Raw genomic sequence first — 26,053 nt, forward strand, 5'->3', positions numbered from 1 at the left:
GTGGATGATTGAGTGAGTGAGTGAGTGGATGAGTGGGTGGGTGAGTGGGTGAGTGGGTGAGTGGAGTGGGTGAGTGGGTGATGTGAGTGAGTGGGTGAGTGAGTGAGTGGGTGGATGAGTGAGTGGATAAGTGAGTGGATGAGTGAGTGAGTGGGGAGTGCAGTGAGTGATTGAGTGGTGGGTGAGTGAGTGGTGTGAGTGAGGGGTGAGTTTGTGATGTGCAGGGTTGGTGGTGGTAGTGGGTGAGTGAGTGGGTGGGTGAGTTTGTGATGTGCATGTGGTGGGTGAGTGAGTGAGTGAGTGGATGAGTGGGTGAGTGAGTGGGGAGTGAGGTGGGTGAGTGGTTGAGTGAGTGAGTGAGTGGGTGAGTGAGTGTGAGTGAGTGGGGGGAGTGAGTGAGTGGATAAGTGATGGATAGTGGATGAGTGAGTGAGTGTGGTGAGTGAGTGGGTGAGTGAGTGGGTGAGTTTGTGATGTGCAGGGTGGTGGTGGTAGTGGGTGGTGGTGTGTGGGGAGTTTGTGATGTGCAGTGTGTTGGATGAGTGAGTGAGTGAGTGGATGAGTGGATGAGTGATAGTGAGTGATGAGTGGATGAGTGGGTGAGTGAGTGGGTGATGTGGGTGAGTGTGTATGGTGAGTGGGTGGATGAGTGAGTGGATAGTGAGTGGATGAGTGAGTGAGTGAGTGGGTGAGTGAGTGGGTGGAGTGAGTGGGTGAGTTTGTGATGTGCAGGTGTGGTGGTGTGGGTGAGTGAGTGGGTGGGTGAGTTTGTGATGTGCAGGTGTGTGTGTGTGAGTGGGTGGATGAGTGGATGAGTGAGTGAGTGGAGTGGTGAGTGAGTGGGTGAGTGGGTGAGTGAGTGGGTGAGTGGTTGAGTGGTGAGTGAGTGGGTGAGTGGTGTGAGTTTGTGATGTGCAGTGTGGTGGGTGAGTGGGTGGATGAGTGGATGAGTGAGTGAGTGGATGAGTGGGTGAGTGAGGTGGTGAGTGGGTGAGTGAGTGGGTGAGTGGTGAGTGAGTGAGTGAGTGGGTGAGTGAGTGAGTGAGTGGGTGGAATGAGTGAGTGGATAAGTGAGTGGATGAGTGGATGAGTGGATGAGTGAGTGAGTGAGTGGGTGAGTGAGTGAGTGAGTGGGTGAGTGAGTGGGTGAGTGAGTGGTGAGTTTGTGATGTGCAGGGTGGTGGTGGTAGTGGGTGAGTGAGTGGGTGGGTGGAGTTTGTGATGTGCAGTGTGGTGGTGTGAGTGAGTGGGTGAGTGAGTGGATGAGTGGGGTGAGTGAGTGAGTGGATGAGTGGGTGAGTGAGTGAGTGGGTGAGTGAGTGAGTGGGTGAGTGAGTGGTGGGTGGGTGAGTGAGTGAGTGAGTGAGTGGGTGAGTGAGTGGGTGGATGAGTGAGTGGATGAGTGAGTGTATGAGTGAGTGAGTGAGTGGAGAGTGAGTGAGTGAGTGTGAGTGTGAGTGGGTGTCTGAGTGAGTGGGTGAGTTTGTGATGTGCAGTGTGTTGGGTGAGCGAGTGGGTGAGTGAGTGGGTGAGTGGGTGAGTGAGTGAGTGGGTGAGTGAGTGAGTGGGTGGATGAGTGAGTGGATGAGTGAGTGGATGAGTGAGTGAGTAGGTGAGTGAGTTGGTGAGTGAGTGGGTGAGTGAGTGGATGAGTGAGTGGGTGAGTTTGTGATGTGCAGGGTGGTGGTGGTAGTGGGTGAGTGAGTGGGTGGGTGGGTGAGTTTGTGATGTGCAGTGTGGTGGGTGAGTGGGTGGGTGAGTGAGTGAGTGGATGAGTGGGTGAGTGAGTGGGTGAGTGAGTGGGTGAGTGAGTGAGTGGGTGAGTGAGAGTGGGTTGATGAGTGAGTGGATAAGTGAGTGGATGAGTGGATGAGTGAGTGAGTGGATGAGTGATGTGAGTGGGTGAGTGGGTGGGTGAGTGAGTGGGTGAGTGAGTGGGTGAGTTTGTGATGTGCAGTGTGTTGGGTGAGTGAGTGGGTGAGTGAGTGGGTGAGTGAGTAAGTGATGTGCAGGGTGGTGGTGGTGGCTGAGGCGAAACAGCGGCAGTCTTCTCGACCGAGTCCTCAACACGAGGAGAGAACCCCTCTAGAGTCCCCGGCCCCCCCCACCTCGTCACCCCTCCCCCCCCACCTCGCCTCACCCCCCCCACCTCACGCCCCCCCACCTCACGCACCCCCCACCTCACGCCCCCCCCCCACCTCGCCACACGCCCCCCCCCCCCCCAGGCGTCAATCGCCCCCCCTCACCCGGCTCGACCTGTCGGGTGGCTTCGTGACGCGGTGACGAGTCACGACTCCTGCAGAGAGAGGCGCACGGAGCCGCCCGCTCGGGTGCAGCGAGAGCGACGGCGATAATAATAAAAAATATAATTATATAATTAGTATAACACGCGGCAAGCCGTGACATACACACGCGTGTGTGTGTGTTGCAGTGTGTGTGTGTGTCTCTGTGTGTCTGTGTGTGTGTCTCGCAGTGTGTCTGCGTGTGTCTCTGTGTGTCTCTCTCTGTCTCTCGCTTGTGTTTGTGTGTCTGTGTGTATCTTTGTGTCTATGTGTGTCTGTGTGTGTCTCGCAGCGTGTCTCTCTGTGTGTGTCTCTGTGTCTCTGTGTGTATCTGTGTGCGTGTGTGTATCTGTGTGCGTGTGTGTGTCTGTGTGCGTGTGTGTGTCTGTGTGCGTGTGTGTGTCTGTGTGCGTGTGTGTCTCTGTGTGCGTGTGTGTATCTGTGTGCGTGTGTGTGTCTGTGTGCGTGTGTGTCTCTGTGTGCGTGTGTGTCTCTGTGTGTGTCTCGCAGTGTGTGTCTCTCTGTCTCGCAGTGTGTGTCTCTCTGTGTCTCTGTGTGTCTGTGTGTGCGTATCTGTGTGCGTGCGTGTGTGTCTGTGTGTGTGTCTGTGTGCGTGTGTGTCTGTGTGCGTGTGTGTATCTGTGTGCGTGTGTGTCTCTGTGTGTCTGTGTGTGCGTGCGTGTGTGTCTGTGTGTGTGTGTTGCGTGTGTGTATCTGTTGTGTCCTGTGTGTGCGTATCTGTGTGCGTGCGTGTGTGTCTGTGTGTGTGTCTGTGTGTGTGTCTGTGTGCGTGTGTGTATCTGTGTGCGTGTGTGTCTGTGTGTGCGTATCTGTGTGCGTGCGTGTGTGTCTGTGTGTGTGTCTGTGTGCGTGTGTGTATCTGTGTGCGTTGTGGCTCTGTGTGTCTGTGTGTGCGTATCTGTGTGCGTGCGTGTGTGTCTGTGTGTGTGTCTGTGTGCGTGTGTGTATCTGTGTGCGTGTGTGTCCTCTGTGTGTCTGGTGTGTGCGTATCGGTGTGCGTGCGTGTGTATCTGTGTGTGTGTCTGTGTGCGTGTGTGTATCTGTGTGCGTGTGTGTCTCTGTGTGTCTGTGTGTGCGTGTGTGTCTGTGTGCGTGTGTGTATCTGTGTGCGTGTGTGTCTCTGTGTGTCTGTGTGTGCGTATCTGTGTGCGTGCGTGGTGTGTCTGTGTGCGTGCGTGTGTGTCTGTGTGTGTGTCTGTGTGCGTGTGTGTAGTCTGTTGTGCGTGTTGTCTCTGTGTGTCTGTGTGTGCGTATCTGTGTGCGTGCGTGTGTGTCTGTGTGTGTGTCTGTGTGCGTGTGTGTATCTGTGTGCGTGTGTGTCTCTGTGTGTCTGTGTGTGCGTATCTGTGTGCGTGCGTGTGTGTCTGTGTGTGTGTCTGTGTGCGTGTGTGTATCTGTGTGCGTGTGTGTCTCTGTGTGTCTGTGTGTGCGTATCTGTGTGTGCGTGCGTGTGTGTCTGTGTGTGTGTCTGTGTGCGTGTGTGTATCTGTGTGCGTGTGTGTCTCTGTGTGTCTGTGTGTGCGTATCTGTGTGCGTGCGTGTGTGTCTGTGTGTGTGTCTGTGTGCGTGTGTGTATCTGTGTGCGTGTGTGTCTCTGTGCGTGTGTCTCTGTGTCTGTGTGTGTCTCCGTGTGGCTGTGTGTGTCTGTGTCTGTGTACCATCGGACACTCCACCCCCACAACTCCCAATCGGTGATGGGGCAGTTGTGGAGAGAGTGGAGAGTTTCCAATACCTGGGCAGTGTGCTCATGACCGGCTCCAGTTTATCAGCAGAGGTCTCACTCCGAATCAGTCGAGCGGCAATATCTTTTCATCGGTTGCGTAACGCTGTGTGAAAGCTACCTGGTCTGTCGCTCCGCACGAAGCTTCAGGTCTTCTCGGCCACGGTCATTCCCTCCCTTCTCTACGCTTGCGAAACGTGGACCCCCCTAATGGAACATCTTTGCCGGCTGGAAACATTTAGGCTGGCCTGCCTACGATCCATCTTGGGTTTAACCAGGCTGGATTGTGTGAGGAGCTCACAAATCCTTGAAAGATCTGGGCAAAGTCCGATCGGTGAGCTCCTCCGGCAGGCAAGGCTGCGTTGGCTGGGTCATGTAGCCCGCATGCCCAGCCACCGCATGCCTAAACAGCCTTTGTTCGGCCGGATCGAGGGGGCTAAACGGGCGCAGAACGGGCTAGAGAAGAGATGGAGTGATGTGGTACAGGAGGACGTGGAGCTGAGTGGACTTGCCGAAGACTGGTACCAGCGGTGTCAAGATCGGCCTCAGTGGAGGAGGCTCGTGAAGGACGCTACTGGGCAGTTGGAGGCAGTCGCTCTCCAACAACAACGGAGGGCGGAGGAGCGACGCTCACAACAACGAGCGGAGTGCCGGGTGGCTAAAGCACAGCAAGTTGGTACAGTAGGGGGCACAGGTGGTGCATCAGCCAGTCATCTCGGTCATCTCGATCAGTCGACCCGTGGCACCTGCTGGGTCTGCCCCGTGACCTCCTGCCAGCGGGCGTTCGACACTTCACGTGGCCTCAAGGTGCACTTGGCCTGGCACAAGCGTTGTGGTGACGTCATCGCCACTTAGTGGCGAATGGCGGTTGTTGTGTGTTTGTCTGTGTGTGTCTGTGTGTGTGTCGCTGTGTGTCTGTGTCTCTATGCACGTGAATGTGGAGTGGTAGTGTAGTGGTTAGGGAGACAAAGGTGGCCGGGCATGGTGCTGGCCACCCCCCCCCCCCCCCTCGTGCGCTGTGCCGGCCTTCAAAGGTGCTCGCTAACAGCACTTGCCCCAACAGTCTGCTAAGGCTATACGGGGGATCTTTGTATTTTGTGTGGGCGTGGAGGTGCTGCTGCTGCTGCACCCAGAGTGTGCCACTTGGAGGTGGGGTCTTACCATCAGCCCCACCGAAACTCAGCACCTGCCAACTCCCCATTGGTGATGGAGCAGTTGTTGGAGAGAGTGAAGAGTTGTCCATACCTGGGCAGTGTGCTCATGAGTGGCTCCCGTTTGACAGCAGAGGTCCTGCTCTGAATCAGTCGAGCGACATCTTTTCATCGGCTGCGTAATGCTGTGTGGAAGCTGCCCGGCCTGTCGCTCCACACAAAGCTTCGGGTCTTCTCGGCCACAGTCATGCCCTCCCTTCTCTACGCTTGCGAAGCATGGTCCCCTCTAATGGAACATCTGCGCCGGTTCTAAACATTCAGTCTGGCCTGCCTACAATCCATCCTGGGTTTAACCAGGCTATATTGTGTGAGGAGCTCACAAATCCTTGAAAGATCTGGATATATGCCCATCAGTGAGCTCCTCCGACAGGCATGGCTGAGTTGGCTGGGTCATGTCACCCACATGCCCAGCCACCGCATGCCCAAGCAGCTTCTGTTAGGCCAGACAGAGGGGGCTAAACGGGCGCAGCACGGGCTAGAGTAGAGATGGAGTGATGGGTGAGTGAGTGGCACGGGCTAGAGAAGAGATGGAGTGATGTGGTACAGGAGGACGTGGAGCTGAGTGGACTTGCCAATGACTGGTACCAGCGGTGTCAAGATCGGCCTCTGTGGAGGAGGCTCGTGAAGGATGCTCCTGGGCAGTTGGAGGCAGTCGCCTTCCAACAACAACGGAGGGCGGAGGAGCGACGCTCACAATGAGCGGAGCGCCGGGTGGCTAAAGCACAGCAAGTTGGCACAGTCGTGGGCACAAGTGGTGCATTGGCCACTCATCTCAGTCAGCCGACCCGTGGCAACTGCTGGGTCTGCCCCGTGACCTCCTGCCAGCGGGCATTCGACGCTTCACGTGGCCTCAACGTGCACATAGCCTGGCACAAGCGACGTGGTGACGTCACCGCCACTTAGTGGCAGAATGGCGGTTGGTGTCTGTACGTGTGTCTGTACGTGTGTCTGTACGTGTCTGTGCGTGTGTCTGTGTGTGTCTGTATGTGTGTCTGTGTGTGTCTGTACGTGTGTTTGTGTGTGTCTGTACGTGTGTCTGTACGTGTGTCTGTATGTGTCTGTACGTCTGTCTATATATGTCTGTACGTGTCTGTGTATCTGTACGTGTGTTTGTGTGTGTCTGTACGTGTGTCTGTACGTGTGTCTGTATGTGTCTGTGCGTGCGTGCTCCGTTTCAGCGCGAAAACCCTGGACCCGGTCCCATCGGAGGAATTCGACACGAGGAGGCACATGTCCATCACCGTGAGTGGCGCCCGTCCCCGTGACGCGCGCGCGAATGCACAAACAGGGCTGCACGTGAGCTCATCGGTTCGATCTCCTGGCGCGGCAGCCGACGCAACGGCGCGCGTTGCTTACACCCCCCTCGCCCGCCACGCAGTGTACGCGGGTTAGCCGTGGGCAGCGCGATCGGCAGGCGGCGAGCGGTGGGGCAAAGTGTGGGTACTCCGTCTGGACGGCGTGGACGAGGAGGCGAAAGTTCAGTCGACGGGAGAGGCTCTCTGGAGCTCCCTACAGAGGCCCTTCTGCCAGAAGTATGGCAATACGGGTTGAGTTTCGATTTAAAGCTTTCGTGACTGCAGGGATTCATCGTCTTGATTCTTTCAGTAAAGTCACGTAGAAGGGAAATAATGAAATAATAAAAATAAAACATAATAAAATAATTCTCACGACGTTTCGGCTACAACGCAAGCTGGGTTATACGCTCCAAGCTTGGTGGTGGTTCATTCTTCACCTGAGGACGGCTGCTTGCGTTGTAGCCGAGACGTCGTGAGAATTATTTTATTATGTTTTATTTTTATTATTTTATTACTTCCCTTCTACGTGACTTTACCGTAAGAACCAAGAACATGAATACCAGTTGAGTTTAGTTTGTATCAAAAGGGTCCTGGTGCTGCGTTGATTGGCCGATACGGTGGCTAGGAGCTGTCAACTACCTCGCCTGGTGTACAGGAGGTCGTGGGTTCGATCCCGACCCTGACGCCTGCTGCTGTATATTTGGAGTTTCCGCGTCTCTCTCTCTTTCTCTCTCCTCGTGGTCGCGTGGATTTTTTTCTCCGGGTGTCCTCCGGTTTTCCCCCTCCACATTTAGAATCGACGTCGCGCGTCTCGAGTATTTGGCTGCTGTAAGTTTGCTCGCGATGACGATGAGCCACTTGGTTGAGATATCACTTGTGGCCAGGTCGCTTATGAAAAAGAGTTACAGTGTGAGCCTTGCCTGGTGAAATAAAAAAAAAGTTTATTTATTTTCTATTTTAGTTTTTTTTTATATTTTAAGATGTTTTCTGCCAATCCATGATGAGTTTCTTTTACATTAACAGGGTGCTTAAAACATTTTTTTACACTTCCGTATATGTTAATAGCTTCAAAAAGTCTCCACTTGTTTCTTATCATCGTCAACGCACGCCTGGTGGATCTCCAGAGACCGGAGGCACATTTCCCGTGGTATTGTTGCAAATTAACAAAATTTTTTAAGCGCCCTGCGTATGAACGTTGGTGGAAACTGGGAGGTCACCGGTTCGATCTCCTGACGGGGGGGACATAGCACGGTGCGATGTGCGAGCATGGCGACTGCTGTGGGTGAGCGACGGCGATAGCTAAAAGGTAACTCACGGTTCACCCCCCCTCGCCCCCCCCCTTGTCTCTCCCCGTCTGCTCAGCCTCCCAAAAAGCACAACAGGCAATTCCACAAGCTCTTCAAAAGCATCTCTCACCAAGAGGAGCTCGTCGATAGTGAGTCGGACTCTCTCGTTGACGCGCTCGCCCCACCTGCTTTCGAGTTTCGTGTCGCTCAACCAATTTTTGTTTTTCCTCGAACTTCGCAGCACAAAGAGGGTGGTGGGGTCCCTTGCCCCTAAGCTCGGCAGTTCACCAGCACTCACTCGAGAAGGTGGGACGCTGCATGTTAAAACCGGTTCCACAGCTTTGCCTGTCTTGAAAACAGTGCAGCACTCCCAGAAGGAACAAATTCAAATCGTGAACAGACTGCCGCAATCGTGAACAGACTGCCCCAATCGTGAACAGACTGCCCCAATCGTGAACAGACTGCCCCAATCGTGAACGGACTGCCCCAATCGTGAACGGACTGCCCCAATCGTGAACGGACTGCCCCAATCGTGAACGGACTACCCCAATCGTGAACAGACTACCCCAATCGTGAACAGACTACCCCAATCGTGAACAGACTACCCCAATCGTGAACAGACTGCCCCAATCGTGAACGGACTACCCCAATCGTGAACGGACTGCCCCAATCGTGAACGGACTGCCCCAATCGTGAACGGACTACCCCAATCGTGAACAGACTACCCCAATCGTGAACAGACTACCCCAATCGTGAACAGACTACCCCAATCGTGAACAGACTGCCCCAATCGTGAACGGACTACCCCAATCGTGAACAGACTGCCCCAATCGTGAACAGACTACCCCAATCGTGAACAGACTACCCCAATCGTGAACACTGCCCCAATCGTGAACAGACTGCCCCAATCGTGAACAGACTACCCCAATCGTGAACAGACTGCCCCAATCGTGAACAGACTGCCCCAATCGTGAACAGACTACCCCAATCGTGAACAGACTGCCCCAATCGTGAACAGACTGCCCCAATCGTGAACAGACTGCCCCAATCGTGAACAGACTACCCCAATCGTGAACAGACTACCCCAATCGTGAACAGACTGCCCCAATCGTGAACAGACTGCCCCAATCGTGAACGGACTGCCCCCAGTCGGATCGTTCAATGACGATCTGAAACAAACCCACGCGGCGGTTACTTCCGAAGCGGTCAAGTGGGATATCAAATCTCGACATGGATTTGTAATCTGTTGCGTTTGCCAAAAATGCCATACGGAAGAAGAAGATGACTCCCAGAAGGCCGTGCAGCTGATGGGTTGTGTAGGAAACACTTTTATCTTCTTGGTTCTTTCGGTAAAGTCACGTAGAAGGAAAATAATAAAATAATAAAATAAAACATAATAAAATAATTCTCACGACGTTGTCTTCCCGACAGACCTGTTCTTCACCTGAAGACAGCTGCTTGCGTTGTGGCCGAAACGTCGTGAGGATTATTTTATTATGTTTTATTTTATTATTTCCCTTCTACGTGACTTTACCGAAAGAACCAAGAAGATGAATCCCTGCAGTCACGACAGCTTTAAATCGAGAGTTGTACTTCGTTCCGGAGAATGAGTCCGAATCTTTATTGATCCTGCGAGAAATCCGATGAGCTAGAAAGCTCTTCGTTTTTGTGACATACGTCAAGTGCGGCTGCTTGTGCGAGGAGGCTGGAGGACGTGGAGAAAGCCCCAGCACCCTGCCGCTTACAGCGAGAGTTCGGCCTGACCATGCTGATGAGACACTGCGTGTCGAAACCGGCCCAGAGTTTGCTCGTCTTGACGTGTTCTTCACCTGAAGACGGCTGCTTGCGTTGTGGCCGAAGCGTCGTGAGAATTATTTGATTTTGTTTTATTTTTATTCTTTTATTATTTCCCTTCTACGTGACTTTACCGAAAGAACTAAGAAGATTAATCCCTGCAGTCACGAAAGCTTTAAATCGAAACACTTTTATGTTTTACGTGGAAAGACGGAGATACGCAAATGAGGAGACATTCTGGCGCCCGTGACGTCAGCCTGCAGGAGGGTGACCACCTGACCGGGGAATTGGCACCTATTAAAACTAAACTATAAACATTTTTGTTTATTTTACCAGGTAAGGCCCCACTGGGCTATTACACAGCTTTTTTTCAGAAGCGAGCTGGCTACCACAAATGATAGCTCAACGAAATGGGGGCTCATCACCACGTGGAAATGTATCGCAGCCGAAAATTCTAATCGCGTGATGTTGATTCTAAATGTGGAGAGAAAAACCGGAGGACCCGGAGAAAAATCCACGCCACCACGGGGAGAGAAAGAGACACACGCAAACTCCAAATATACAGCAGCAGCAGCAGGCGTCAGGGTTGGGATCGAACCCACGACCTCCTGCATACCGGGCGAGAAAGTTGACATCTCCTAGCCAACGTGGTGCCGTTCTGTGTTTGGGTGGCGGGGAATTTATAAGAAGTCGAGATCTGCCGATGGAATTGTGTTAACCGCTCGGTTTTGAGGACAGACCTCGACTGACTGAGCAGCATGTCCGGGTTTGCTCTGCGGTTTAAGAAGGTTGCATTGTAGTTGATGGGTCAATGAATGACCACGTGTTGTGTTGCGTGTTGTGTTGCGTGTTGTGTTGTGTTGCGTGTTGTGTTGTGTTGTGTTGCGTGTCGTGTGCATCAGCGTACACGTGCGCCCTGCAAAAGGACATTGTTTACCAGGGCCGGCTCTTTGTCTCCAAGTCTTGGATCTGCTTCCACGCCAACCTCTTTGGGAAAAGCATGAAGGTGCAGTGGGGGCCCCACTCATTCCGGGGTCCACGCACACGGGCATGAATTCGCCACGAGAGGGACACGAGTGGGTACGAGAGGGCACGAGAGGGCACGGGAGGGCACGTACTCACTGGGGTGCCATGCGGGAGTGGTGCGTTCGCTCTCCGAGCGCCTGATGAAGGCCATGCCGCTGTGAAACTGTGTGTAGTTTATTTTTCAGAAGCCACCTGGCTACCACAAATGACGGCTCAACGAAGTGTCTTATCATCACGTGGAAATTTATAGCGGCCAAATACGTAAAATGGGAGGAGCCCGGAGAAAAGTCCACGCGACCACGGGGGAGAGAGAGACACACAAACTCCAAATATACAGCAGCAGCAGCAGGCGCCAGGGTCGGGATTGAACCCATGACCTCCTGTATACCAGGCGAGGTAGTTAACATCTCCTAGCCACCGTGATGATGATGATGAAAGAGAGACACGCAAACTCCAAATATACAGCAGCAGGCGCCAGGGTCGGGATTGAACCCACGACCTCCTGTATACCAGGCGAGGTAGTTAACATCTCCTAGCCACCGTGATGATGATGATGAAAGAGAGACACGCAAACTCCAAATATACAGCAGCAGGCGTCAGGGTCGGGATTGAACCCACGACCTCCTGCGCACCAGGCGAGGTTGTCAACATCTTGCCACTGCGGCTGTATGCAGATCGCGGTGCCGGTCTGCGAGGTGACGGCCATTCACAAGGACAAGACGGCGCGGCTCGTGCCCAACGCTGTGCGGATCACCACCACCACCGCCACGGTAACGACCACCGCCACGGTAACGACCACCGCCACGGTAACGACCACCGCCACGGTAACGACCACCGCCACGGTAACGACCACCGCCACGGTAACGACCACCGCCACGGTAACGATTGCTGCCACGGTAACGACCACCGCCACGGTAACGACCACCACCACGGTAACGACCACCGCCACGGTAACGACCACCGCCACGGTAACGACCACCGCCACGGTAACGACCACCGCCACGGTAACGACCACCGCCACGGTAACGATTGCTGCCACGGTAACGACCACCGCCACGGTAACGATTGCTGCCACGGTAACGACCACCACCACGGTAACGACCTCCGCCCCACCGCCGCCACGGTAATGACCGCCGCCACGGTAACGACCACTGCCACGGTAACGACCACCGCCACGGTAACGATTGCTGCCACGGTAACGACCACCGCCACGGTAACGATTGCTGCCACGGTAACGACCACCGCCACGGTAACAACCTCCGCCCCACCGCCGCCACGGTAATGACCGCCGCCACGGTAACGACCACCGCCACGGTAACGACCGCCACCCCACCGCCGCCACGGCAACGACCTCGGCAACCGCGGAGGAGATGACCCTCGGCGCCGGGGAATGTGCGAGCGGCCCGTTCACGTTTCTCGAGGTTCCTGTCGAGACGTCGTCTCCTCGCGGCCTCTCTGTGGCCCCCCCCGCCCCCCCCGCCCCCCCCGCCCCCCACCACCTCCACCCGCCCCCCCTGCCCCCCCCGCCCCCCACCACCTCCACCCGACGAGTGACGTTGCTGCTTGACGGCCGCGTTTGCGGCGTGTGCTGCCCGTGTCTCCCCAGCACACGTTCGTGTCGCTGCTGTCACGGGAGACGACGCTGAAGGTGCTGCGCGCAGTGTGCACCCACCTGGAGGTGGGGCCCCGCGCCACCCCACCGCTCCACCCCACTGCTCCACCCCGCCGCTCCACCCTACTGCTCCACCCCACCGCTCCACCCCACCGCTCCACCCCACCGCTCCACCCCACCGCCCGACCCCACCGCTCCACCCCACTGCTCCACCCCACCGCTCCACCCCACCGCTCCACCCCACCGCTCCACCCCACCGCTCCACCCCACCGCTCCAATCAACCACCCAGCTCCACTGCTCCACCCCACCACGCCACTCAACCACTCAGCTCCACCGCTCCACCCCACCGCTCCACCCCACCGCTCCACCCCACCGCTCCACCCCACCGCTCCACCCCACCGCTCCACCCCACCGCTCCACCCCACCGCTCCACTTAGCCACGCCACTCAACCACCCAGCTCCACTACTCCACCCCACCACTCCACCCGACCGCTCTACTCAGCCATGCCACTCCACCACTCCGCTCCACCACTCTACAACTCCACCACCCCACCGTTCCATCTACCTTACCACCCATGTACACCTAGGCCTGCGTGTGTGTATGTGCGCTTGCGTGCGTGTGTATGTGTGTGTGTATGTGTGCGTGTGTGTGTGTATGTGTGCGTGTATGTGTGTGTGTGTGCGCGTGTGTGTCTGTGTGCGCGTGTGTGTGTGTGTGCTTGTGTGTGTGTGTGCTCATAGACCTTTCCAGATGTACCCGACAGCCCGAAGCGTGGCCGGGACTCAGACTCCAGCGACAGCTCACGCAGCAACTCCCCCGAGCGGAGACACGGTAGGGGAGCGGAGACACGGTAGGGGACACGGTAGGGGAGCGGTAGGACACGTAGGGGGGCAGAGACACGGTAGGGGAGCGGAGACACGGTAGGGGAGCGGAGACACGGTAGGGGACACGGTAGTGGGAGCGGAGACACGGTAGGGGAGCGGAGACACGGTAGGGGGACACGGTCAGGGGAGCGGAGACACGGTAGGGGAGCGGAGAACGGTAGGGGGCCGGAGAACGGTAGGAGACACGGTAGGGGAGCGGAGACATGGTTAGGGAGCGGGAGACACGGTAGGGGAGCGGAGACATGTAGGGGACACGGTAGGGGAGCGGGAGACATGGTAGGGAGCGGAGACACGGTAGGAGACACGGTAGGGGAGCGGAGACACGGTAGGGGAGCGGAGGACACGGTAGGGGAGCGGAGACACGGTAGGGAAGCGGAGACACGGGTAGGGGAGCGGAGACACGGTAGGAGAGCGGCGACACGGTTGGAGCGGAGCGGAGAACGGTAGGGAGCTAGACACGGTAGGGGAGCGGAGACACGGTAGGGAGCGGAGACACGGTAGGGGAGCGGAGACACGGTAGGGGAGCGGAGACACGGTAGGGGAGCGGAGACACGGTAGGAGAGCGGAGACACGGTAGGGGAGCGGAGACACGGTAGGGGAGCGGAGACACGGTAGGGAGCGGAGACACGGTAGGGGAGCGGAGACACGGTAGGGGAGCGGAGACACGGTAGGGAGCGGAGACACGGTAGGGGGAGCGGAGACACGGTAGGGGAGCGGAGACACGGTAGGGGAGCGGAGACACGGTAGGGGAGCGGAGACACGGTAGGGGAGCGGAGACACGGTAGGGGAGCGGAGACACGGTAGGGGAGCGGAGACACGGTAGGAGAGCGGAGACACGGTAGGAGAGCGGAGACACGGTAGGGGAGCGGAGACACGGTAGGGGAGCGGAGACACGGTAGGGGAGCGGAGACACGGTAGGGAGCGGAGACATGGTAGGGGAGCGGAAACACGGTAGGGGGCCGGAGACACGGTAGGAGACACGGTAGGGGAGCGGAGACACGGTAGGGGAGCGGAGACATGGTAGGGGAGCGGAGACACGGTAGGGGGCCGGAGACACGGTAGGAGACACGGTAGGGGAGCGGAGACATGGTAGGGGAGCGGAGACACGGTAGGGGAGCGGAGACACGGTAGGGAGCGTAGACACGGTAGGAGAGTGGAGACATGGTAGGGGAGCGGAGACCGGTAGGGGGCCGGAGACACGGTAGGGGGCCGGAGACACGGTAGGAGACACGGTAGGGGAGCGGGAGACACGGTAGGGGAGCGGAGACACGGTAGGGGAGCGGAGACACGGTAGGGGAGCGGAGACACGGTAGGGGAGCGGAGACACGGTAGGGGCCGGAGACACGGTAGGGGAGCGGAGACACGGTAGGGGAGCGGAGACACGGTAGGGGAGCGGAGACACGGTAGGGGGCCGGAGACACGGTAGGGGAGCGGAGACACGGTAGGGGAGCGGAGACACGGTAGGGGACCGGAGACACGGTAGGGGGCCGGAGACACGGTAGGGGAGCGGAGACACGGTAGGGAGCGGAGACACGGTAGGGGAGCGGAGACACGGTAGGGGACACGGTAGGGAGCGGAGACACGGTAGGGGGCCAGAGACACGGTAGGGGAACGGAGACACGGTAGGGAGCGGAGACACGGTAGGGGACACGGTAGGGGAGCGGAGACACGGTAGGGGAGCGGAGACACGGTAGGGGACACGGTAGGGGAGCGGAGACTCGGTAGGGAGCGGAGACACGGTAGGGGCCGGAGACACGGTAGGAGACACGGTAGGGGAGCGGAGACATGGTAGGGGAGCGGAGACACGGTAGGGGAGCGGAGACACGGTAGGGGACACGGTAGGGGAGCGGAGACATGGTAGGGAGCGGAGACACGGTAGAGACACGGTAGGGGAGCGGAGACACGGTAGGGGAGCGGAGACACGGTAGGGGAGCGGAGACACGGTAGGGGAGCGGAGCACGGTAGGGGAGCGGAGACACGGTAGGGGAGCGGAGACACGGTAGGGGAGCGGAGACACGGTAGGGGAGCGGAGACACGGTAGGGGAGCGGAGACACGGTAGGGGAGCGGAGACACGGTAGGGGAGCGGAGACACGGTAGGGGAGCGGAGACACGGTAGGGGAGCGGAGACACGGTAGGGGAGCGGAGACACGGTAGGGGAGCGGAGACACGGTAGGGGAGCGGAGACACGGTAGGGAGCGGAGACACGGTAGGGGAGCGGAGACACGGTAGGGGAGCGGAGACACGGTAGGGGAGCGGAGGACACGGTAGGGGAGCGGAGACACGGTAGGGGAGCGGAGACACGGTAGGGGAGCGGAGACACGGTAGGGGAGCGGAGACACGGTAGGGGAGCGGAGACACGGTAGGGGAGCGGAGACACGTAGGGGAGCGGAGACACGGTAGTGAGAGCGGAGACACGGTAGGAGAGCGGAGACACGGTAGGGGAGCGGAGACACGGTAGGGGAGCGGAGACACGGTAGGGGAGCGGAGACACGGTAGGGAGCGGAGACACGGTAGGGGAGCGGAAACACGGTAGGGGGCCGGAGACACGGTAGGAGACACGGTAGGGGAGCGGAGACACGGTAGGGGAGCGGAGACACGGTAGGGGGCCGGAGACACGGTAGGAGACACGGTAGGGGAGCGGAGACATGGTAGGGGAGCGGAGACACGGTAGGGGAGCGGAGACACGGTAGGGAGCGTAGACACGGTAGGAGAGCGGAGACATGGTAGGGGAGCGGAGACACGGTAGGGGGCCGGAGACACGGTAGGGGGCCGGAGACACGGTAGGAGACACGGTAGGGGAGCGGAGACACGGTAGGGGAGCGGAGACACGGTAGGGGAGCAGAGACACGGTAGGGGAGCGGAGACACGGTAGGGGAGCGGAGACACGGTAGGGGCCGGAGACACGGTAGGGGAGCGGAGACATGGTAGGGGAGCGGAGACACGGTAGGGGAGCGGAGACACGGTAGGGGGCCGGAGACACGGTAGGGGAGCGGAGACACGGTAGGGGAGCGGAGACACGGTAGGGGACCGGAGACACGGTAGGGGAGCGGAGACACGGTAGGGGAGCGGAGACACGGTAGGGGAGCGGAGACACGGTAGGGGAGCGGAGACACGGTAGGGGAGCGGAGACACGGTAGGGGAGCGGAGACACGGTAGGGGAGCGGAGACATGGTAGGGGAGCGGAGACACGGTAGGAGACACGGTAGGGGAGCGGAGACACGGTAGGGGGCCAGAGACACGGTAGGGGAGCGGAGACACGGTAGGGGGCCGGAGACACGGTAGGGGAGCGGAGACACGGTAGGGGGCCGGAGACACGGTAGGGGAGCGGAGACACGGTAGGGGAGCGGAGACACGGTAGGAGACACGGTAGGGGGCCAGAGACACGGTAGGGGAGCGGAGACACGGTAGGGGGACGGAGACACGGTAGGAGACACGGTAGGGGAGCGGAGACACGGTAGGAGACACGGTAGGGGAGCGGAGACACGGTAGGGGAGCGGAGACACGGTAGGGTAGCGGAGACACGGTAGGAGACACGGTAGGGGAGCGGAGACACGGTAGGGGAGCGGAGACACGGTAGGGGAGCGGAGACATGGTAGGGGAGCGGAGACACGGTAGGGGAGCGGAGACACGGTAGGAGACACGGTAGGGGAGCGGAGACACGGTAGGGGAGCGGAGACACGGTAGGGGACACGGTAGGGGAGCAGAGACACGGTAGGGGAGCGGAGACACGGTAGGGGAGCGGAGACACGGTAGGGGAGCGGAGACACGGTAGGAGACACGGTAGGGGGCCAGAGACACGGTAGGGGAGCGGAGACACGGTAGGAGACACGGTAGGGGAGCGGAGACACGGTAGGGGAGCGGAGACACGGTAGGGGGCCGGAGACACGGTAGGGGAGCGGAGACATGGTAGGGGAGCGGAGACACGGTAGGGGGCCGGAGACACGGTAGGAGACACGGTAGGGGAGCGGAGACACGGTAGGGGGCCGGAGACACGGTAGGGGAGCGGAGACACGGTAGGGGAGCGGAGACACGGTAGGGGGCCGGAGACATGGTAGGAGAGCGGAGACATGGTAGGGGAGCGGAGACACGGTAGGGGAGCGGAGACACGGTAGGGGAGCGGAGACACGGTAGGGGAGCGGAGACACGGTAGGGGAGCGGAGACACGGTAGGGGAGCGGAGACACGGTAGGGGAGCGGAGACACGGTAGGGGACACGGTAGGGGAGCGGAGACATGGTAGGGGAACGGAGACACGGTAGGGGAGCGGAGACACGGTAGGGGAGCGGAGACACGGTAGGGGACACGGTAGGGGAGCGGAGACACGGTAGGGGAGCGGAGACACGGTAGGGGAGCGGAGACACGGTAGGGGGCACGGTAGGGGAGCGGAGACACGGTAGGGGGCCGGAGACACGGTAGGAGACACGGTAGGGGAGCGGAGACACGGTAGGGGAGCGGAGACACGGTAGGGGACACGGTAGGGGAGCGGAGACATGGTAGGGGAACGGAGACACGGTAGGGGAGCGGAGACACGGTAGGGGAGCGGAGACACGGTAGGGGACACGGTAGGGGAGCGGAGACACGGTAGGGGAGCGGAGACACGGTAGGGGAGCGGAGACACGGTAGGGGAGCGGAGACACGGTAGGGGAGCGGAGACACGGTAGGGGAGCGGAGACACGGTAGGGGAGCGGAGACACGGTAGGGGACACGGTAGGGGAGCGGAGACATGGTAGGGGAACGGAGACACGGTAGGGGAGCGGAGACACGGTAGGGGAGCGGAGACACGGTAGGGGACACGGTAGGGGAGCGGAGACACGGTAGGGGAGCGGAGACACGGTAGGGGAGCGGAGACACGGTAGGGGGCACGGTAGGGGAGCGGAGACACGGTAGGGGGCCGGAGACACGGTAGGAGACACGGTAGGGGAGCGGAGACACGGTAGGGGAGCGGAGACACGGTAGGGGACACGGTAGGGGAGCGGAGACATGGTAGGGGAACGGAGACACGGTAGGGGAGCGGAGACACGGTAGGGGAGCGGAGACACGGTAGGGGACACGGTAGGGGAGCGGAGACACGGTAGGGGAGCGGAGACACGGTAGGGGAGCGGAGACACGGTAGGGGGCACGGTAGGGGAGCGGAGACACGGTAGGGGGCCGGAGACACGGTAGGAGACACGGTAGGGGAGCGGAGACACGGTAGGGGAGCGGAGACACGGTAGGGGACACGGTAGGGGGCCGGAGCGATCGCGACAGGTAGTCCCCGTACAAAATCGGCAGCCGATGAAAAGGTAATGCCGCTGTTGGTGTCTGTAGGTATCTGTAGGTGTCTGTAGGTGTCTGTCTGTAGGTGTCTGTCTGTAGGTGTCTGTAGGTATCTGTGGGTGTCTGTAGGTGTCTGTCTGTATGTGTCTGAAGGTGTCTGTCTGTAGGTGTCTGTAGGTGTCTGTAGGTGTCTGTCTGTAGGTGTCTGTAGGTGTCTGTCTGTAGGTGTCTGTAGGGATCTGTAGGTGTCTGTCTGTATGTGTCTGTAGGTGTCTGTAGGTGTCTGTAGTTGTCTGTCTGTAGGTGTCTGTAGGTGTCTGTAGGTGTATGTCTGTAGGTGTCTGTAGGTGTCTGTCTGTAGGTGTCTGTAGGTGTCTGTAGGTGTCTGTCTGTAGGTGTCTGTAGGTGTCTGTAGGTATCTGTAGGTGTCTGTTTGTAGGTGTCTGTAGGTATCTGTAGGTATCTGTAGGTGTCTGTCTGTAGGTGTCTGTAGGTGTCTGTAGGTGTCTGTAGGTATCTGTAGGTGTCTGTAGGTATCTGTAGGTATCTGTAGGTGTCTGTCTGTAGGTGTCTGTAGGTGTCTGTCTGTAGGTGTCTGTCTGTAGGTGTCTGTAGGTGTCTGTAGGTATCTGTAGGTGTCTGTCTGTAGGTGTCTGTAGGTATATGTAGGTGTCTGTAGGTGTCTGTAGGTATCTGTAGGTGTCTGTAGGTGTCTGTAGGTATCTGTAGGTATCTGTAGGTGTCTGTCTGTAGGTGTCTGTAGGTGTCTGTAGGTGTCTGTAGGTGTCTCGAGGTGTCTCGAGGTGTCTGTAGGTATCTGTAGGTGTCTGTCTGTAGATGTCTGTAGGTGTCTGTAGGTGCCTGTCTGTCTGTAGGTGTCTGTAGGTATCTCGAGGTGTCTGTAGGTGTCTGTCTGTAGTGTCTGTAGGTATCTGTAGGTGTCTGTAGGGATCTGTAGGTGTCTGTAGGTGTCTGTAGGTGTCTCGAGGTACAGTCATACCCAGATTAACGTCTCCCCCTTTCACGTCGCTTCCCAAACACCCCGTCGCAGCATTAACACCACGACCCGATCTCCGTCAGCCTCGGCCCCGCACACTCACGTCGCTGGTGGCATCATCCGTCCCTTCTCATTATCCGCCGCCTCCACCACCACCCACCACCCACCACTTGTCAATCGCTTCGATTGACGTCGTTGAGATGTTCGTCGTCGCACCTTTCAGGAAGGCGTCCCCGACGTAAACCACTGGGGTGTTGCTGTATCTGTCGGTGCCTGTAGGTGTGTCTCTAGGTATCTGTCGGTGCCTGTAGGTACGTGTCAGTGCCTGTGGGTGTATCTGTAGGTATCTGTGGGTGTCTCTAGGTACGTGTGTCGGTGCCTGTAGGTGTGTCTGTAGGTATCTGTGGGTATCTCTAGGTACGTGTGTCGGGGCCTGTAGCTGTCTGTAGGTATCTGTGGGTGTCTATAGGTACGTATCGCTGCCTGTAGGTGTGTCTGTAGGTATATGTGGTTGTCTCCAGGTACGTGTCGGTGCCTGTAGCTGTCTGTAGGTATCTGTGGGTGTCTATAGGTACGTGTTGGTGCCTGTAGGTGTGTCTGTAGGTATCTGTGGGTGTCTCCATGTACGTGTCGGTGCCTGTAGCTGTCTGTAGGTATCTGTGGGTGTCTATAGGTACGTGTTGGTGCCTGTAGGTGTGTCTGTAGGTATCTGTGGGTGTCTCCAGGTACGTGTCGGGGCCTGTAGGTGTGTTTGTAGGTATCTGTGGGTGTCTCTAGGTATGTGTGTCGGTGCCTGTAAGTGTGTCTGTAGGTATCTGTGGGTGTCTCCAGGTACGTGTTGGTGCCTGTAGGTGTGTCTGTAGGTATCTGTGGGTGTCTCTAGGTATGTGTGTCGGTGCCTGTAGGTGTGTCTGTAGGTATCTGTGGGTGTCTCTAGGTATGTGTGTCGGTGCCTGTAGGTGTGTCTGTATGTATCTGTGGGTGTCTCTAGGTATGTGTGTCGGTGCCTGTAGGTGTGTCTGTAGGTGTCTGTGGGTGTCTCCAGGTACGTGTCGGTGCCTGTAGGTGTGTTTGTAGGTATCTGTGGGTGTCTCTAGGTATGTGTGTCGGTGCCTGTAGGTGTGTCTGTAGGTATCTGTGGGTGTCTCTAGGTATGTGTGTCGGTGCCTGTAGGTGTGTCTGTAGGTATCTGTGGGTGTCTCTAGGTATGTGTGTCGGTGCCTGTAGGTGTGTCTGTAGGTATCTGTGGGTGTCTATAGGTACGTGTGTCGGTGCCTGTAGGTGTGTCTGTAGGTATCTGTGGGTGTCTAGGTATGTGTCTGTGCCTGTGGGTGTGTCTGTAGGTATCTGTAGGTATCTGTGGGTGTCTAGGTACATATCGGTGCCTGTAGGTGTGTCTGTAGGTATCTGGGTGTCTCTAGGTATGTGTCGGGGCCTGTAGGTGTGTCTGTAGGTATCTGTGGGTGTTTCTAGTCACGAGTCGGTCATAATAAAGGTTTTTGGGTTTAGATCGCGTTATTTATAAATGTGTTGCAACCCTCCACCACCCGACACGGCCAATCAGCAAAAAATGTGTCACGTTGACAAAAGACAAAAAGTTCACTACTTTAGCCCACCTGTGTGTTGAAGAGTGGATCCACAACATTTACAATTTGAGCAGCCTGGAAGCGTTTTGTAGTATTGTACAGACAGACTCTTGTACGTCTTTTAGTAGCACACACTTTATTTGTGAATACAGTCCCTATGCACCGAGGGGTATACGGTCCCCTCACCCGTTACACTCCGAACGTACAAGCCTACAGGCTACTCATACCCCGCTCCTTCAGTGTCCTCTGACTGGACCTAGGGAGATGTCTCCCTGACCACTGGTTACTCTGAACCCTAGCCCTTATAAGGGCTGGAGGGCTTGGTCCAGGGTCCTATGCTTCTTCCGCCGTCTTGGGTCTTCGTGTCGTCGGACTCCCCGAGAGCTCTGAGCGTTCTGGCTTTATACTCGTTCGTGGCCGGGTTGTCCAATCCCCGGCCACCTTGTGGAACCCTGTGATTGGTCGTTCCCAATCTGCTTTTCGATCCCAATTTACCCTATCTGACCCTGACCGTTAGGTCGCGCGGGAAAACCTTGTTAACGGTCAGCTCTCACAACTTGTGAGACCCTGACCGTTAGTTTGAGCGGGAAACCCTTGTCAACGATTAGCTCTCCCTGTTTGTGAATATCGAGTGGGTAACTCTACTACATCACCCTCCCCTTCGGAAGCCTCAGCCGTCCCGGCTGTTACAAGCAGAAAATCCCCATCAATGAATCAAAGTGTGTGTGTGTACCACAACCAACAAGAACAGGTACATCCAACAAGAACAGGAACACCCACTACAAATACCCCCCCATCAACAACGCAACATATGTACATGGTCAGAACCAACCACAAATAACGACATTCGCGACGCACAACGCATGCAGCATCCAGCTGCCGCAAAAAAAATGATGGGCAATCAAGAAAAGCGACGCGATCTAGCCCGTGTGTATTTCGCGGGCCCGTCGTAGGGGATGGGTGCCCCTTTCCGGGCTGCAGGCTGACCAGGCATCCTGGCAAAAATGTCAGCAGGGGCAGGAGGCCTCTCTGCGGGGACCCTTGGAGCAGACGGGTCGGGCAGCCTGGCAAACATGTTGGGCGGGTCAGGCATCCTGGTAAACATGTTGGGCGGGTCAGGCATTCTGGCAAACATGTTGGGCGGGTCAGGCATTCTGGCAAACATGTTGGGTGGGTCAGAAGGTCTCTTTGCAGAGACTCTTGTTGTAGACGGGTCAGGCATCCTGGCAAACATGTTGGGTGGCTCCCGGGTCCTTCGTGCAGAGACTCGTGGCTCGCACGGCTCCCTCAGTCCCGCATCATCTGCAGGAGGAATGAGACGTCTGCGCTGTGGGTTAGGTACCAACGGGGCGACATCCGGCTCGTCGGGCATATCACACGCTCGGCCCTCGTGTTTTGAGTGTGACGCAGAGCCGCGCGGAGCAACAAATGGCTTCAGACGAGAGGGGTGCACGAACCAGCGCCGTCGTCCCCAACGTATCTTAACACACTGTGGGCGCATTACCTGGACCACCTCAACCGGACCTCGCCATGGTTTTAGGAGTTTAGCCGATGTGGACACCGGCACCTGGGGGCAATGAAGCCACGCCATATCACCTGGAGCCCACCGATGCACGGACGTGCGAGGGGCCTGCAACCTCGAATTTGCCCGCTGGCGGGAAGCGGAATTTTCGATCGCCGCAGCACGAGCCTCAGACAGCTTTTGCAGGTTGAACCGCAAATGGTCAGTGAGCTTCGATGACTGTGGAAGCTGCTCTATCCCAAGCCGCACATCAGCGGGGGGAATGGCCTCCCTGCCATACATTAGGAAAAATGGGGAGAACCCTGTCGCTGCATGTGGCGCCATGCGGTAAGCAGCGAGGACCCCTGGGATCTGCAGGTCCCAGTCTAAGTGGGATTCGTCAACCTGATGGCATAGCATAGAGGTGAGGGTTCTATGCAACCGCTCCACCATGCCATCTGTTTGGGGGTGATAGGGCGAGGTGCGCACCTTCTTAGTGCCCAACAGGCGGCATACCTCACTCAGCAGGGTACTGGAAAAATTTCTTCCCTGATCGGTCAGCAACCGTTCTGGAGCGCCCTTGTCCAGCACATAGCCTTGAACAAAGGCGTCCACCACGGCTGCTGCTGACTGGTTGGGGAGGGCCCAGGCCATAGGCCACCGTGTAAAATACTCCACCCCAACCAGCAGGTACTTGTTACCACGAGGCGTTGTAGGGAAAGGCCCCAAAATGTCGAGAGCAACCAGCTCGTTCACACGGGATACCGTGATGGGCTGCAGCGGTGGGCATGCCGGCGTCGCTGGAGGTTTACGTTGCGCACATTGGGTGCAGCCCGTTAAAATATCAGTTACGTCGCGAAGCATGCCCGGCCAGTAAAATTGTAATCTTAGCAACCCAATGGTTTTATGCACACCCAGGTGCGACAATCGCTCGTGTGCTGCGCACACAGCCGAACACCGCAAAGCCGATGGCACTACAATTTTGTACTGGCAAGAATCAGCGTCCCAATGCATGAGCAGACCGCGGCGCATGGCAAAAGAGTTCGATTTACTTGAACGTGAGGACGAATCACATGCGCGACGACGCAGAGGCAACAATGACGCATCGTTCATTTGGTGCCGACCCCATTCGTCCAACGTTATCCCCAGCAAGTCGTCACTTGCTGGCGGATTTTCGTGGTCCGCACCCGGCGCAGGATCGGAAGGAAGGGCAGCAGAAACCGTTTCAAGAGGTGCAACCGGGCGTACTATTTGCGGTCTGCACCGGCCAGAACCCGTAAAACAGGCGCATTGTTCTGACGGGAGGCGAGATAGCGCGTCCGCATTACTGTGCTGTGTACCCTTGCGGTAAATCACCATAAAATTGTAGTCCTGGAGGACTTCAAGCCATCGGGAGAGCTGGCCAGACGGTTGATCAATGCGCAAAGCGTATTGTAACGCAGAGTGATCGGAGCGCACGGTAAACCGTTGACCGTACAGGTATGGCCTGTATTGTTGTATAAAGTGAACAATGGCCAGCAGCTCGCGTCGGGTTACGCAATAACGTTGCTCTGCAGGGGACAAAACTCTGCTTCCATAGGCAACCACCCTCTCAACGCCCTCAATGATTTGGGACAGCACCCCGCCGATCCCGGTGTTACTGGCATCGGTGTCCAGAATAAACGGCTTTGCAAAATCGGGGTAAGCCAGGGGCGGTGCTGCTACAAGAGCATTCCGTAAGGAGTCAAATGCGGCCTGTTCCGCGTCCCCCCAATGAAATTTCAGCCCTTTCGCTGTAAGAGCGTGTAGTGGCTTGGCGATTGTAGCGAAACCAGCCACAAAACGTCGGTAGTACGACGCGAACCCGATAAAACTGCGAACATCCCCAGCAGAGGTGGGGGTAGGCCATTGGCTGACACATTTAGTCTTTTCAGGGTCTGTGGAAATACCCGAGCGGCTGACTATGTGGCCTAGATAGCGCACAGACTCACGCAAAAGGTGGCACTTCTGCGGTTTGAATTTAAGGTCCGCAGCTCGCATCTTTTCGAAAACAGCGCGCAACCGTTCAATGTGTTCGTTGAACGTGCGGCCAAAGACGATAACGTCATCAAGATAGATAAGGCATGAGTCCCACTGGAGCCCAGCGAGGACCAGCTCCATGAGCCTCTGAAACGTCGCTGGAGCTGAGTGGAGCCCCATGGGCAATCTATTAAACTCGAAAAGGCCCTGTGGTGTCCGAAAAGCAGTCTTTGGCTTTGACGCTTCGTCGAGGGGGAGTTGCCAAAACCCTGACAGAAGGTCCAAAGTGGAAAAATAACGCGCCCCTGCCAGGGCATCCAATGACTCATCCATACGTGGAAGAGGATATGCGTCAGCCACAGAAATTTTATTTAGGCGCCGAAAATCTACACAGAATCGAAGACTGCCATCGTGCTTTTTGACCAGCACTATCGGGGCACTCCAGGGGCTGTTGGAAGGAGAAATGATATCAGCCGCCAGCATGTCGTCAACTGCCCATTTAACATGCTGTTTCTCCGCAGGGCTGAGCCGAAACGGGTTTTGGCGGATAGGGGCAGCGTCACCAGTGTCAATGTGGTGACGCAGCAGCTTGGTGCAGCCAATATCAAATTGTGATTTGCTGAACACATCCGAGAATTCCCGCAAAAGAGCCCGCAATTTACTCTGCTGTGACCCGGATAAATCGCCGGCATCCGCGCAGAGAGCGTCAATCCATCCCTCGTCACCGTTATGAGGGCGAGGCTGCTGACTGTTCGCTACGTGTCCGACAACCCCGGTTCCCAGAGGCGCCACTGTCGCATGAGCGAGCACTGTCCCCTGTGAAATGACGGTGTCTGACAGACCGACATTCAAAACTTGTATAAATGGTTCCCTGTCGCCCGCTACAAGAGTCTGTGCGGCCACCAACGAAAGGCTGTTAACTGCTGTGTTGGAAGGTCCCAATAAAATGCCATTTACCAAGGCGGTGGGAGCGAGCGGTTTTTTTAACCGTAAGGGTACGAGCATTTGTGCCCCTGGCGGAATGCGTACAGCGCAAGCCGCAAAAGCCTGTACAGAAACATTTTCCGTCCGTGAATGCGTGGCCGCGGGTAAAAATGCCATCCGGCGGCCCGAGGGAAGTTCAATACATCCCTGATCGATAAGGATTTTAATGGGCATTTTGGCAAGAAAATCAGTTCCCAGAAGGCACGGCACCGCAAGGGAAGAAGACACAAAAACAGGGCCGGCCAATTTAATATCTCCAATGGCAATTTGCGCCCGAATTTGGCCGAGAATCCCCAGGGAACTTCCATTTGCAGTGAAAAACGGAACGGAAACCTTTTCCAAAGATCGACATCGCACGGGCAGTATATTGTAAATCAACTCAGAGATGATAGTGGCCGATGCACCGGTATCGACAAGCACGCGCACCTCTACCCCCTCGATCGAACCAACGACCACCGAGGAACCCGCCGTCGCTGCAACCACTCTATGGGCCAGCTCTGACCACTGCCCGGGTCGCAGTGGTCGTGAAAAGTCGGCCAAACGCCGCGCATCATACGCCGTGTTCCGAGCGGAGTCAATGGTGTGTTGTGGTGTGTATG

At 57.3% G+C, this 26,053-nt stretch overlaps 1 protein-coding gene across 2 annotated transcripts in view; it reads left to right on the forward strand.

Annotated features, from left to right (window-relative positions):
* LOC133352380 (GRAM domain-containing protein 2A-like) overlaps positions 1-26,053 on the forward strand; it is a 48,614-nt gene that overhangs the window by 17,003 nt on the left and 5,558 nt on the right. For both annotated transcript variants that reach the window (XM_061568022.1, XM_061568103.1), the window contains exons 3-8: positions 6,413-6,476; positions 7,892-7,964; positions 10,512-10,615; positions 11,310-11,405; positions 12,242-12,313; positions 12,990-13,080. In XM_061568022.1, coding sequence (XP_061424006.1) covers positions 6,413-6,476; positions 7,892-7,964; positions 10,512-10,615; positions 11,310-11,405; positions 12,242-12,313; positions 12,990-13,080 — 500 coding nt within the window. The remainder of the gene's footprint in view (positions 1-6,412; positions 6,477-7,891; positions 7,965-10,511; positions 10,616-11,309; positions 11,406-12,241; positions 12,314-12,989; positions 13,081-26,053) is intronic.

This window comes from Lethenteron reissneri, chromosome 1 (genome assembly GCF_015708825.2).
Source record: "Lethenteron reissneri isolate LAM-NWPU_2019-01 chromosome 1, ASM1570882v1, whole genome shotgun sequence".
NCBI classification, from domain to species: domain Eukaryota; kingdom Metazoa; phylum Chordata; class Hyperoartia; order Petromyzontiformes; family Petromyzontidae; genus Lethenteron; species Lethenteron reissneri.